Raw genomic sequence first — 13,603 nt, 5'->3', positions numbered from 1 at the left:
CTCTAGTTGTGGCCAGTGGGGGCTACTCTTCTTTGCTGTGTGCGGCTTCTCATTGTAGTGGCTTCTCTTGTTGCGGAACATGGGCTCTAGGCACGCGGGCTTCAGTAGTTGTGGGCTCTAGAGCACAGGCTCATTTGCAGAGCACAGGCTCATTTGCAGTGCACGGGCTTAGTTGCTCCGCAGCATGTGGGAATCTTCCTGGACCAGAGCTCGAACCCGTGTCCTCTGCATTGGCAGGCAGATTCTTCACTGTGCCACCAGGGAAGTCCCTTTTCATCCTTTTTATGGTTTCCTTTGCTGTGCAAAAGCTTTTAAGTTTCTTTAGGTCCCATTTGTTTTTGTTTTTATTTCCCTTTCTCTAGGAGGTGGGTCAAAAAAGGATCTTACTGTGATTTATGTCATAGAGTGTTCTCCCTGTGTTTTCCTCTAAGAGTTTTATAGTGTCTGCCCTTACATTTAAGTCTTTAATCCATTTTGAGTTTATTTTTGTGTATGGTGTTAGGGAGTGTTCTAGTTTCATTCTTTTACGTGTAGCTCTCCAGTTTTCCCTGCACCACTTATTGAAGAGGCTGTCTTTTCTCCATTGTATCCTCTTGCCTCCTTTATCAAAGATAAAGTGACCATATGTGCATGGGTTTATCTCTGGGCTTTCTATCCTGTACCATTGATCTATATTTCTGTTTTTGTGCCAGTACCATACTGTCTTGATTACTGTAGGTTTGTAGTGTAGTCTGAAGTCAGCCTGATTCCTCCAGCTCCGTTTTTCTTTCTCAAGATTGTTTTGGCTACTCGGGGTCTTTTGTGTTCCCATACAAATAGTGCAATTTTTTGTTCTAATTCTGTGAAAAATGCCATTGGTAGTTTGATAGGGATTGCATTGAATCTGTAGATTGCTTTGGGTAGTATAGTCATTTTCACAATGTTGATTCTTCCAATCCAGGAACATAGTATATCTCTCCATCTGTTTGTGTCATCATTAATTTCTTTCATCAGTGTCTTAGCTTTCTGCATACAGGTCTTTTGTCTCCCTAGGTAGGTTTTTTCCTAGGTATTTTATTCTTTTTGTTGCAAAGGTAAATGGGAGTGTTTCCTTAATTTCTCTTTCAGATTTTTCATCGTTAGTGTATAGGACTGCAAGAGATTTTTGTGCATTAAATTTTGTATCCTGCTACTCAACCAAATTCATTGATTAGCTCTAGTAGTTTTCTGGTGGCATCTTTAGGATTCTCTATGTATAGTATCATGTCATCTGCAAACAGTGGCAGTTTTACTACTTCTTTTCCGATTTGGATTCCTTTTATTTCTTTTTCTTGTCTGATTGCTGTGGCTAAAACTTCCAAAACTATGTTGAATAATAGTGGTGAGTGTGGGCAACCTTGTCTTGTTCCTGATCTTAGAGGAAATGGTTTCCGTTTTTCACCATTGAGAACAATGTTGGCTGTGGGTTTGTCATATATGGCCTTTATTATGTTGAGGTAGGTTCCCGGGTTTGTTGTTACTTTAACATGAATTTTAAAATTTGTCTGTTTTAAGTTTAATACAGTAAATATCAGTAGATTTAACCTACATAAACAAAAGCTCATTGTGTTTCTGTTAAGTGTAAAGGGTACATGAGACTAAAAAGTTTGAGAACTACTGGTCTAGACTGGAGTATGGGTTATATTCAGCTTTTTAAATGTTTCCTTTGGCACAGCTGTTACCACATAAGGAGTTGGCATTTTTACATGTGGCAAGTTAAATATCTGAAACTGATCTAGGAGGATGCATGCATGATAAAGAGTGAAAAGCTAATAAGGAAAAGCTCAAATATTTGAAATATTCATTTAATAAAATATTTGAGATATTTGACAAAGTGGTCAAACTTCATTATCCTGCCTGGGGTATCCCACAGTTGTCTTAATATAATGAGAAGTCTGCCAGGAGAGACCAGATATGAAGAAAGGATACCCCTTTCTTCACATTCTTCTTTTTTTTTTCCTCTCTTCTGGGTTAAAAAAAAAATGTGTGTGTGTAAAAAATTTACATATTTGTAAATTTTTGTGAACAAAGACAAAAATTCTTGCCCTCATGGACCTTCTGTTCTGGTAAGAGAAGAGAACTGAAGAAAAGGGCTTAGTGCAGCATTGTGGGGAGCATAACCAAAGGTCCTGTTAATAATAAAACTAAATTCTTTCTTTTTGTTGATAGTACCATAGAAAGATAATTAATTTTAGGCTGTATCTCGAGTTATGAAATTTTTGACCACCTATGAAAGGTTAAGTTCTCCTTAAAGAATAAGTTTATTGTAGACATATCATGTCAGAAAGAGAATCATTTAGCCAGATTCACATGTGGTAAAAATATGCTAGTGTTTTGTGTTCTTAGTACAGTAAGCTATGAAAGATTAGCAGAAATGACTTCTTCCCTCTTTGGAACTGGAAGTGCTTGGCCATACATTTCTTAAAAGTTATGTAAACAGTTCCATGTTTTTAAAAAGAATGGAACTCCCTCTAAAGGTAGAGCTCTCCCCAAAGGAAATATTAGAAATGTTTTTAAATGCCGAGATCTAGGTGAACAGCTTACTGCAAAACATATTTAAATGTTATATGATGGAATATCTGAGTCCTTTTTGGCATTAGAGATTCCCTAGTCTGCATCAAGGCTGTTCAAACCTGAGGTGTCCTAAGAGTCTCTTTAGGAAATAGGTCGGTGTTTATATTGAAAACAGGAACAAGAAAAAGTACTGGCTGTACTTTCGGGATTTGTGTCATGAATAAATGAATTCCTTTGTTCTCTCTAGCTGGTTATGGCTTTACTTGTATAATATTTGTGAACGGTTATTTTGTATTAAAATCAAACTTACAGGATTGACTCTTGAATTCTAGACTAACTTTGAATAATTGGACCTGCAGATTGACTATCCACCATTTGAAAAAAATTTTTACAATGAACATGAAGAGATAACCAACCTCACCCCACAGCAGCTAATAGATCTCCGGCATAAGCTCAATCTTCGGGTAAGTCAGCCATTAAGGCAAATATTCATATTAATGTTAATTAGTGCAGGGTTAGTATTACTGCTTATCCAAACTGAAATAATCTTGAATTTCTTTTCTAATAGTCCCTGAGCTATCTTTGATAAAGTAATAATTAGATCCCTTGGGCTCTTGTGTCTTGATTTTGTTGTTTTAGTCTTATAGCTGTTTTAGGATAGGATTATTCATTCTTTCATGTGATACACATGAATACTATATGTATGTGTTCAGTCAACTTTGTGTGTTGTGTTGGAACAATAGGTCATGTGACCTTAAAACTAATCAGCAAGTATTTCTGCAGTGAGAACAGTATGCTAAGAACTGCATTGGGTGGGCTAGAGATGAAGACAAGGGGTTCCCATCTTCAGGAAGAGGAGACAAGATTAATAGATGTGGACAATATTGGAAGTTTTAGACTATTTCGAAATTAAGATACACTTGCTTCTCAAACTATATACAGCACGCATTTTTAATTAGAAGAAGAAATTAACAACTTTAAAAAATATGCATGTACTAATATCAGAATAATGGTTTAAATTGTCCACTAAAAAGCTTTGGGTTGCACACTGACCACATTGTTTAGGGTGCTGCTAGATGTTAAGTGAAACACACAGATAATACAGTGATGTATGCTCTTGTGTGGACAACTTTCTGGCCTTACCAGTTGCTACATGATGTTTGAACTTGTGTTTTCTGAGGGTAGGTGTGTGGGAGGGTGTGTGTGTGTGTGTGTGTGTGTGTGTGTGTGTGTGTGTGTGTGTGTGTGTGTACACGTATGTACTTGTCTGTTAAGGACCCCTTCAAAAAAATTTTAAGTGAAATCCTGGTTGGAAATATCAGCATCACCTGAGAAACCTTGATGGAGGTAGAGCCCAGTTCTTCACCTGGGTGCAGTTCAAACAACGTTTGGCAGTGTCTGGATCATCACTAAGCGGGATGTTAGCTCTTCAGGCATCACTGAAATTGGAGACAGTAGACAATATCTTTGTAACTAGTGGGTATAGACGTGTCTGAATTTGGAGCTCATTTGCACTCTTTATTTCAAGAGTAAATTTTATTTTTTCTACCACCTGGTTAATAGTTATGCAAATGGAAGAAGTATATTAATGGCTTTTCCCAATTTACTGAACATCTTTTTATTTCTTATGAGAAAATTGATTTTGATTTAAGAGATTTCTAGGCCCTTAATCATTTAAAATGATATGACTATTATCTCAGGAATATTTATCTTGGAGTTTTTTATATGCGGTTTTAGACCTGTTATTATTTGAATTTTACCTTTTCAAACAGTGTAGGCTCTTAGCTACAGACTTATATTTTCACTTCTTCATACTCCCAACTAAATGCTAGGTAGATACGGGCAAATATTCTTGAACTTCTAATGCTGTTTGTTTTGAAGTACAAGTCATTCCTGCAAGTTGTCTTTATCTCTAGGTTTCTGGTGCTGCACCTCCTAGACCAGGAAGTAGTTTTGCTCATTTTGGGTTTGATGAGCAACTTATGCACCAGATTCGGAAATCTGAGTACACACAGCCCACTCCAATACAGTGCCAGGTAAGTAAAACATATTGAAAGAAAAATGAAGTAGAATGACATTGTGACTTTTTTTTTTTTAACAAGTCAAAGCAATGAAAGTTTACTATAGAACTGTATTGACATGGATAGAATTTTTGAAACGTTTAAAAATTAAAGAGCAAAAGTGAATTTTTTACCACTCTTAAGAAGTTGCTAGCTGTTCTCACCTTCTCAGGTGGACTGCATTCTGTCTATGGAATGTGTGTCTTTCTAAGTAAACTGCTTTCACTTTACTATGGCTGGCTCTTGAATTCTTTCCTGTGCAAAGCCAAGGAAGGACCCTCACTTGGCAGCCTGTCCTAGGAACTTGCCTGTGACCTAGGACATGAGGTGGTCTTCTCCCCCTCCGCACTTTTCCTTTGATTATAAAAATGTCTGCTTAGTTCTTGGGGCAGAGCCCTCTTGCCTGCCCACTTGTGTCTTTCACAAGCATCCTATATTAATAAATCTACTTAACCTATTTTTTAAAAAAGTTGCTAAGGGGCTGGGAAATGTTCTTTTGTGTCTGATAAATGTCTTGAAAATATGATCTGAAGAAAATAGTTCATTAGGCCTAGACTGAACAAAATAAAATTTGTGCATGGAGAAGTGTAGCACTGTCGATTATGAGGATTCCTTTGTCCATGGCCTGAAAATTCTCATAACTGAAGGTAATAGCTTCTGTTTCTCATTTATATATGGATTTTATTCATTTCTACGCAGTTCAGTATGTGGATGAGACAGTCTCTACCTTCACAAGGGGGACAGATTTTTAAAAATTTTAGCAATGATAATATTTCCTACAGATCAAGAAGTTAATGGGAATTCCAGGTATTTCTTGTTATTCCATAGCCAGTATGCATAGCCCAGGACATTTTTGTTCCACTGGAAATAAATGTCATTAATAGTCATTTACCCTTCCACAGAATTTCCTTCAGCACATCTTTAAAATTGAAAGTTTGGAGTGGATTTTTTTTTTTTTCTTTTTCTCTAGGGTGTACCTGTGGCATTAAGTGGTAGAGACATGATTGGTATTGCCAAAACAGGCAGTGGGAAAACTGCGGCCTTTATCTGGCCCATGTTGATTCATATAATGGACCAGAAAGAATTGGAACCGGGTGATGGACCAATTGCAGTGATTGTGTGTCCTACTAGGGAGCTTTGTCAGCAGGTATGTGCTTTGTGTAGACGCCCCCCTCCATATTGTTACCTGATAAGGGACTAGCCAGTCAAATGGGTAGAATAACCAGGAAACTTTTTTTTTTAATTGTAGTGAAATACACAAAATTTACTATTATAGCCATTTTTAAATGTACTGTTAAGTGGCATTAAGTACATTCACATTGTTGTGCTACCAGGAAACTTCTGGAAAATATTATGTGTTATAGATTTTCTGTATAACCAAATTAATATGGGAACTGTATTATAAGTTTTCCTCCTGGGTTAATTCATTCTGTCTGGTAGAAGGGCAGTAACAGGGTCGGGAAGAGAAGTGAAAAAGAATAATCACAACAAGATTTTAGATAGCCTGTTAAGATATGATAATGGTACTCTGTTCATTTACTTTATAAGTAAAATTGTGTTTTTAAAGCATTTTCTAGCTTTTGATTTTCTATTGATACCGCATTCTGTGTGTTTTTCATAGCTCCCTTTTGGGTTATGACAGAGGTGTCTGTTGTCACAGTTTGTTAATATGTCATTATGTCAACTTTGTAGATCCACGCAGAATGCAAGCGGTTTGGGAAAGCGTATAATCTCCGATCAGTGGCCGTGTATGGAGGAGGGAGCATGTGGGAGCAGGCCAAGGCCCTTCAGGAAGGGGCAGAGATTGTTGTCTGTACACCAGTAAGTATGTCTTGGGTTTAAATATCAGCCTCTCTTGGTATGAAAAAAAATGGTTAGTTGTTGGAGGGCATTTCCCCTAAAATGTGGTAAAGCAGGGTTAAGAATACTCTGATGCAATGACAGCTGGTGGCTTTGGTTTAATTTTGATTGCTAGCCTAAAATAGCAGTCCAATAAGATTCTCTCTGCTGTGAATTCCCCTCTATAGCAAACAGTTTTTCTTATGCTCTCCTAGAAAAGGGATCCATGCTTACTGAGAGCACCAAGAATCAGAAAGTTGTTCAGGGTATGGTCAGAACTGCCTAGAAGATTGTAGTTTAAACATTAAAACTCATTAATAAGGCTTTAACTTAGGTAATTTCAGAATGCCTCACAAAAAATAGTTCTGACCATCTTTCCACAATTTAAATCAAAATTAATGTAAAGGAAGAATCCTGTTGAGTTTTCAGATTTTCTGTTCTTTTGGGCTCTGTAGTGCGTAAAGTCTGAGGCTGTCAGACTAGTGTCTATTATGGTTTAAGACTGGAGTATTAGCACTTTTGCCAGGAGTGGAACTCTAGAAAGTCCTTGTAAATGCCTTTAACTATACCATCGGCCCTCCACATTGGCAGGTTTCCCTGTGAGTTTCACCAACCAAGGATTGAAAATATTCAGGGGAAAAAAATTCCAAAAAAGCAAAACTTGAATTTGCTGCGTGCTGGCAACTATTTACGTAGCATTTACGTTGCATTAGGTATTATAAGTAGAGATGGTTTAAAGGATACAGGAGGGTGTGTGTAGGTTGTATGTGCAAATACTCCTTCATTTTGTTTAAGGGACTTGAGCGTCCTCGTGGGAGGTGAGTGTGGGTGATCCTGGAACCAGTGTCCAGCAGACACTGGGATGACTATGCTTACTATTCATTTTCTGGATCTCATAGGGTCGACTTATTGATCATGTGAAGAAGAAAGCTACCAACCTTCAAAGAGTCTCTTACCTTGTATTTGATGAAGCAGATCGAATGTTTGACATGGGATTTGGTATGCCTTGAATACCAGTTTCTTCTGTCCCCGTCCTCATGATACTAGTTTTTTCCATATCTTTCTAGACTTAATTTTTTCTCTGCACGAGAGAAGCTAAAAATACTCCTGGATAGGATTAGACCATAGAGATATTGCTAAGACATTAACTATTTTTAGGAGTTTTTTCAGGAAAAGTATGTTAGGCTTAACTGGGTTGAGGACATTTGAAAGTACCTGTGAATATAAGGGAAATATCATCTCTAGGCTTTATTTTTATTCATATGCCTTTGTGGAGGTCAAGGTCTGTGTTCTTAGGTAGGTGGATGTCATATCATTCAAGGCCTTTTGCTTTCCTGTCCTCCTTGACTTAACCAGCTGTGTGAAAATTCTAAATAGCTATCTTTATGGATTGGATCATCCCTGGGCCCAGCCAGTGGTGCTGGGGTAAGTGTTTCTGAGTTTCATACAGAGTGATAGGTCTAGGAGTTCCAGAATTTCCTTAATTCTTATAATGTCTCATGTGAAGATTTTTACTAAAATGACTTTTCCCAGGCATCCCAAACTGTCATACAGAGGTATGATACTAATTTTACTGTTCTACTTCTTCCAGAGTACCAGGTGCGATCCATAGCAAGTCATGTCCGTCCCGACAGACAAAGTACGTATGAAGCAGTTTCATTAAGCCATGTTTGTACTCAGAATAAACACCTATTTATTTTATAAGCACTCACAGCTACGGCAGCAAAAATGATCATGTGTGTTCTAGTGAGGAACCATAAAGGGGAAGATAATGATGGTGACAGGACCGTAGAGATCATTAGATAGAACTTGCTCATTTTTATAGATGATGAAACCAAGGCTGAGGGTTAAATTACTTGCCCCAATTCATAAAGTTTTATCACTGGCTAGAGGCAATACACAGCGCAGATATGCTGATTTGAAGTCAAGGCCTTTTTCTGAACCATGCTGACAACCCCTGTCTTAACTGAAAATGGCATAAAGTTAGAATAAGGGCAAGTTTTTTTTTTTCCTTAGTGAATTAATTTTTAAACTAAATTTAAAGTTCAGGTGGGTTTACTTTTTTAAAAACTGAGCAGTGTCAGTGGGAAGCTTAGTGGGTATTCAGAAAAGAAGTCATATTGTTTCTTTAACAGAATTTACTTTACCTTTTAGCTCTCTTATTCAGTGCAACTTTTCGGAAAAAGATTGAAAAACTGGCCAGAGACATCCTGATTGACCCTATTCGTGTGGTGCAGGGGGATATTGGAGAGGTAACCCTAAGCAGGGCTGGATAGGATCCCAGTGGGTTATTTCTCTTACTATGGTGACATGGAATTAATTTCTCACTATTGAGAAAAAAATGTTATGCATTTACAGATGAGGCAACATGTTTCAAATTTGCTTTAAAAACACCAGGGTTGGGGGAAATAGGTGAAACGTGATTGGCAAAATGTTAGTAATTGTTGAAGCTTGGTGATGGATACATGGGAGTTGATTTTGTTCATTTTACTCTTTTTGAATGTTAAAGTTTTTTCCAGAAAAAAAGGTTTTTTTTAAAAAATTTTTTTTTGGGGAAAAAGCAGGTTTTGCCCGAAAGACTACTGGTCAGTTAGGATGGAACTGACATCATAAGTGATTGTGGGAGTAGGCCTGCACAGCGTGGAGTGGGGAGATTTGAAAGGCCTGGTGAAAATGAGTTAAGGGGTTTTTTTTCCTTACCTATAAATATGTCCTATGTGGAAAATTTCTCTGAATTGTGATTTGGAAATCAATTAAGGCTGCTTTGAGAATTCCTTAGTTTGCTTGGTATATTTATTAAAGTTCTGTGCAGTTAGCTTTTTGACATTGTCTGCTTTTCATCACTAAGTGCCTTCTATTTGCATGTATGAATTGTACTAGGAACAGTAAGTGGGAAGGACAGAAAAGGAACTTACTCTATTGGGAATAATCTGAATAGGCATATAGAGAAGTATTGAGCAAAGCACTGGGGCTTACAGATTATTAGGTATATGTACACGTCAGGGGAGGTGGAGAGCACTGTGATTTGCTAAGGGATGTAAAATTTGAGCTACACTTGACTTGCTGAAGAAAGGCCCAAGGAGAAGAGGGATTATTCAAGGTTCTTCCAGATGCAGGTAGAAAATGTGATGGCTGGTCCTAATTCACGTGCCCTGTGGCACAAATGTCGCAATTATCTTTTTCATTTATTTCTTTTCAGGCAAATGAAGATGTGACTCAGATTGTGGAGATTCTGCATTCTGGGCCTAGTAAATGGAACTGGCTCACCCGGCGTCTAGTGGAGTTTACCTCTTCAGGAAGTGTCCTCCTGTTTGTTACTAAAAAAGCCAATGCTGAAGAGCTAGCCAATAACCTTAAACAGGAGGGTCATAGTCTTGGCCTGCTCCATGGTGACATGGATCAGAGTGAAAGAAACAAGGTTATTTCAGACTTTAAGAAAAAGGACATCCCAGTCCTCGTGGCCACAGATGTTGCAGGTAGGGTATGAATTTCCCCAGTAACCATGCTATAAGGGTGCTCTGTCTTGCTATGTAAGACCTTTAATATCTGAGGAGGCTGATTGAAGGCACTCTGCTGGCCTGGCTGGCCACACCCCGTGGTGCAGCAGTTCAGAGCACCGTGATTACAGTCTGGAGCTCTGGGTACCACTTTTTTTTTTTTTTTTTTTTTTGGCGGTACGTGGGCCCCTCACTGCTGGGGCCCTTCCCTCCGCGGAGCATAGGTTCTGGACGCGCAGGCTCAGCGGCCATGGCTCATGGGCCCAGCCGCTCTGCGGCACGTGGGATCCTCCCAGACCGGGGCACGAACCCGCGTCCCCTGCGTTGGCAGGCGGACCCTCAACCACTGCGCCACCAGGGAAGCCCACCACTTTTCATTTAATGTTCCTCTGAAAAAAAGAATCCCTGCAGTTGGAAGACACTTGGGGAAGAAATTGTTTACACAGTCACATCGTGGGCTATGCCCCTGTTGTGTGTCTGAATATAGTACATATCTTACATTGATTATTTAGTTTGGCATACTTCACTCAAGATCAGAAAAAGTTTTGAAGTGTGATTTTTGAGTTTGTTCTGCTGAGTTTTAATAGCTACCCTTAAAAACTGGTATTTTCTCGCAGAAAGGAGATCACTTCTCAGCTTCAGGATACATTTGATGTTGGTTTTACTTTTTTTTTTTTTTTAACATATTTGTGGTGCAAGAGTGAGGCCACGGCAGGTTATTGATAGTAGAAGATAGATGTCCCTTACACACTAAGTTGACCCAGCATCATAGAATCTACGATAGTGGCATTTGTTCTAGAAGGGCAGCTTACATGCCTGTATCTCAGCACACCAAATCATGTACTTGCTTAGATAAGAGGAATGTGGGTTCTTAGGTTAGCATTTGGGGACACTTTGGTGTTTCGGCTCCTGATAAAGAATAAAAGAATTTTGTTTTTTATTTCAGCCCGTGGTCTGGACATTCCTTCAATTAAGACTGTCATTAACTATGATGTGGCACGAGATATTGATACCCATACGCATAGGATTGGCCGAACAGGACGAGCGGGTGAGAAAGGCGTGGCCTATACCTTGCTGACACCCAAGGATAGCAATTTTGCCGGTGACCTTGTCCGGAACTTGGAAGGAGCCAATCAGCATGTTTCCAAGGAACTCCTAGATCTGGCCATGCAGGTGAGGGGCACACTTCAGGTTGCTCCAGGTTGTAAAACTAAGCAAAAAAATTTCAATATGCCAGAGGCAGATAACAGAAACATGACAGTAAAGTTGGGCAGGCAGCATTTATGAAGTATAGATTGGTATTGTAGGACATTAAAACTCATCTGGTCTGTCCTCTCATCCTCTCCTTTCAGCAGCATTTATGTTGAAAAGCTATTCCTTTGTGCTAAAATCTGTCCCTGTGACATTTCTTTCTGCTTGCCCCATGTCACACTTGTGAGCAAATTTAATATCAAAGAAAGCTACTAGTCTCCTCACTGCCCTTTTCCCCAAACAGTTTTTTCTTTGGGGGGCTAAAAATGTATGATGTCTTTTAAAAAAAAATGTATTTCTCTACTTCTCAGACCTAGATCTCAGACCTTTGACTACACTGCTTACCCATTTAAAACTGAGTGAGGCATTCTACTGAATTCAACCTTGAGTTGTCTTAATACACACAGTCCCCAAATTACAAGTGGATTTGTAGAGACTGACAGTAGAGACTTATGTGTTTTTCAAATTCATAGGCCAGCCTACAGAACTGTTCACCCATAATGCAGTTGTACTGTGGTACTGCCTGTGCTTCCAGACCTGGGAGTAAAGGACCTGCATTGCAGGGGAGAGTAGAATAATGTTTCCTTTCCTTTCCCGGAGAGCCAGTCCTGAATTAAATACAAGATGTATTTTGTCTGTGGCATTTTCCTACATCTCATTGTGCCTCAGGCTTTCTCTGCTCTCAGACTGATCAGCTTCCCTGATTAGCACCTTGCCCAGCCTGCCCTACCTTTCAAGTACTTTTTTTTTTTAATAAATTTATTTTATTTTTGGCTGCGTTTGGTCTTCGTTGCTGTGTGCGAGCTTTTTCTAGTTGCAGTGAACAGGGGCTACTCCTCGTTGCGGTGCATGGGCTTCTCATTGCGGTGGCTTCTCTGTTGTGGAGCACGGGCTCTAGGCGCGTGGGCCTCAGTAGTTGTGGCTCGCGGGCTCTAGGGCGCAGGCTCAGTAGTTGTGGCACTTGGACTTAGTTGCTCCGCGGCATGTGGGATCTTCCTGGACCAGGGCTCGAACCCGTGTTCCCTGCATTGGCAGGCGGGTTCTTAACCACTGCGCCACCCGGGAAGCCCTCAGGTACTTTTTGAGTGTAACATGATTGTCAGATAAAGCTCTAACCACCCCCAGAGATGTTATATATAGATTGTCTGAGAAATAAAGAATAAATTCATTTTCCTCAAGGAAGTTAGAAATGGCCAGAGTAACTGCTCTGCATCTGAGGTGTATCTTAATCACTTCCCTTCCTGGAGCCCCTGAAGGAAGGAAGGAGCAGTAAAAGGAAGCCTTAGATAAGGCTCCTGACAAATATGACGGATGAAGCTACCAAAAAGCAGCTAATCTGTGGTGCCTATGAACAGCTCCTCCTTTGCTACAGATACATTCGCAAAAGATGAAACAAGAAGTTCTTCCCATTTAGTTTCCTTTTTGATCTCGTCCCGTTCCTCTGGGCGCCTCTTCCTCCCATGTCTTAACCTTGAATTGTGTTCAATGCAGAATGCCTGGTTTCGGAAATCCCGCTTCAAAGGAGGGAAAGGGAAAAAGCTGAACATTGGTGGAGGCGGCCTAGGCTACAGGGAGCGGCCTGGCCTCGGCTCTGAGAACACGGTGAGTCCTGGATGTTAGGATTATTCTTGTCTGAGAGCCTCTTAACGTGACTTTCTATTGAAGAAGCACCTGTGTGTCCCTGACTGACTAGGCGTGCTCAGGATACCAGTTTAGATTAGCAGTGGTTCTTAAACTGTGGTCCCTGGACCAGTAGCAAATGCAAACTCGTGCCCCACCGTAGACCTGGTGAATCCAGCTCCGGAGGTGGGGCCCAGCAGTCTGTCCACCAGCCCTCCAGCACTGGCCTAGAGCGGAGGGTCACTCTGTAAACTCCAGCTACAGCTTGTAACTAAACTCAGGAATGATTCCTACATTCTGGGAAATCGAACCAGAGCTATGAGAGCTAGCTTTTCTCACCAAACAGTAACAGAAGCTCCCCCTGACTGGCTTTCTTAACTTTGTTTCCTGTCACTTTCTTAAGCCAAGGAAGAAAGCTGCCAGTCCCCATTTCTGCATCATCATAGTTAATGTGGTGTCTTTGTTACATAAAAAATCTGTCCCCATGTTACAGTGATGATGACGATGTGGATCATGCAGATGATAGTGAGAACTGAGTATGTGCCAGGGCCAGCCCCGGCAGCCACACGTTAGCTCAGTCTCCACAGCCACTCAGAGTAAGTACAGATGATAAAACTGAGGCACCCAGGGTTACACTGTGCTGAGCACTGAAGCTGAGGTTTCACACTCTTTAGGGTCTGGACTTGGAGGCTGAGCAGTCATGTATGTGCCGTACTGCCTTGTGGCCTTTTCAGCCTTAATGTAATTTTTATATAATTACATAAACATGTTTATATTTGTGTCTGTAAATAATACCAAGTGATC

At 40.0% G+C, this 13,603-nt stretch overlaps 1 protein-coding gene across 1 annotated transcript in view; it reads left to right on the top strand.

Moving 5' to 3' along the window:
• Positions 1-13,603, top strand: part of DDX42 (DEAD-box helicase 42) — a 51,611-nt gene that overhangs the window by 36,594 nt on the left and 1,414 nt on the right. The window contains exons 7-17 of the mRNA XM_082860780.1: positions 2,892-2,996; positions 4,449-4,568; positions 5,563-5,739; positions 6,285-6,413; positions 7,331-7,430; positions 8,023-8,070; positions 8,586-8,683; positions 9,631-9,907; positions 10,875-11,101; positions 12,671-12,781; positions 13,474-13,496. Of these exons, the coding sequence (XP_082716906.1) occupies positions 2,892-2,996; positions 4,449-4,568; positions 5,563-5,739; positions 6,285-6,413; positions 7,331-7,430; positions 8,023-8,070; positions 8,586-8,683; positions 9,631-9,907; positions 10,875-11,101; positions 12,671-12,781; positions 13,474-13,496 (1,415 nt within the window). The remainder of the gene's footprint in view (positions 1-2,891; positions 2,997-4,448; positions 4,569-5,562; positions 5,740-6,284; positions 6,414-7,330; positions 7,431-8,022; positions 8,071-8,585; positions 8,684-9,630; positions 9,908-10,874; positions 11,102-12,670; positions 12,782-13,473; positions 13,497-13,603) is intronic.

This window comes from Leucopleurus acutus (genome assembly GCF_964270905.1).
Source record: "Leucopleurus acutus genome assembly, chromosome: 19".
Classification (NCBI taxonomy): domain Eukaryota; kingdom Metazoa; phylum Chordata; class Mammalia; order Artiodactyla; family Delphinidae; genus Leucopleurus; species Leucopleurus acutus.
The sequence above is the reverse complement of the archived record's forward strand: the minus strand, read 5'-3'. Positions and strand labels throughout refer to the sequence as shown.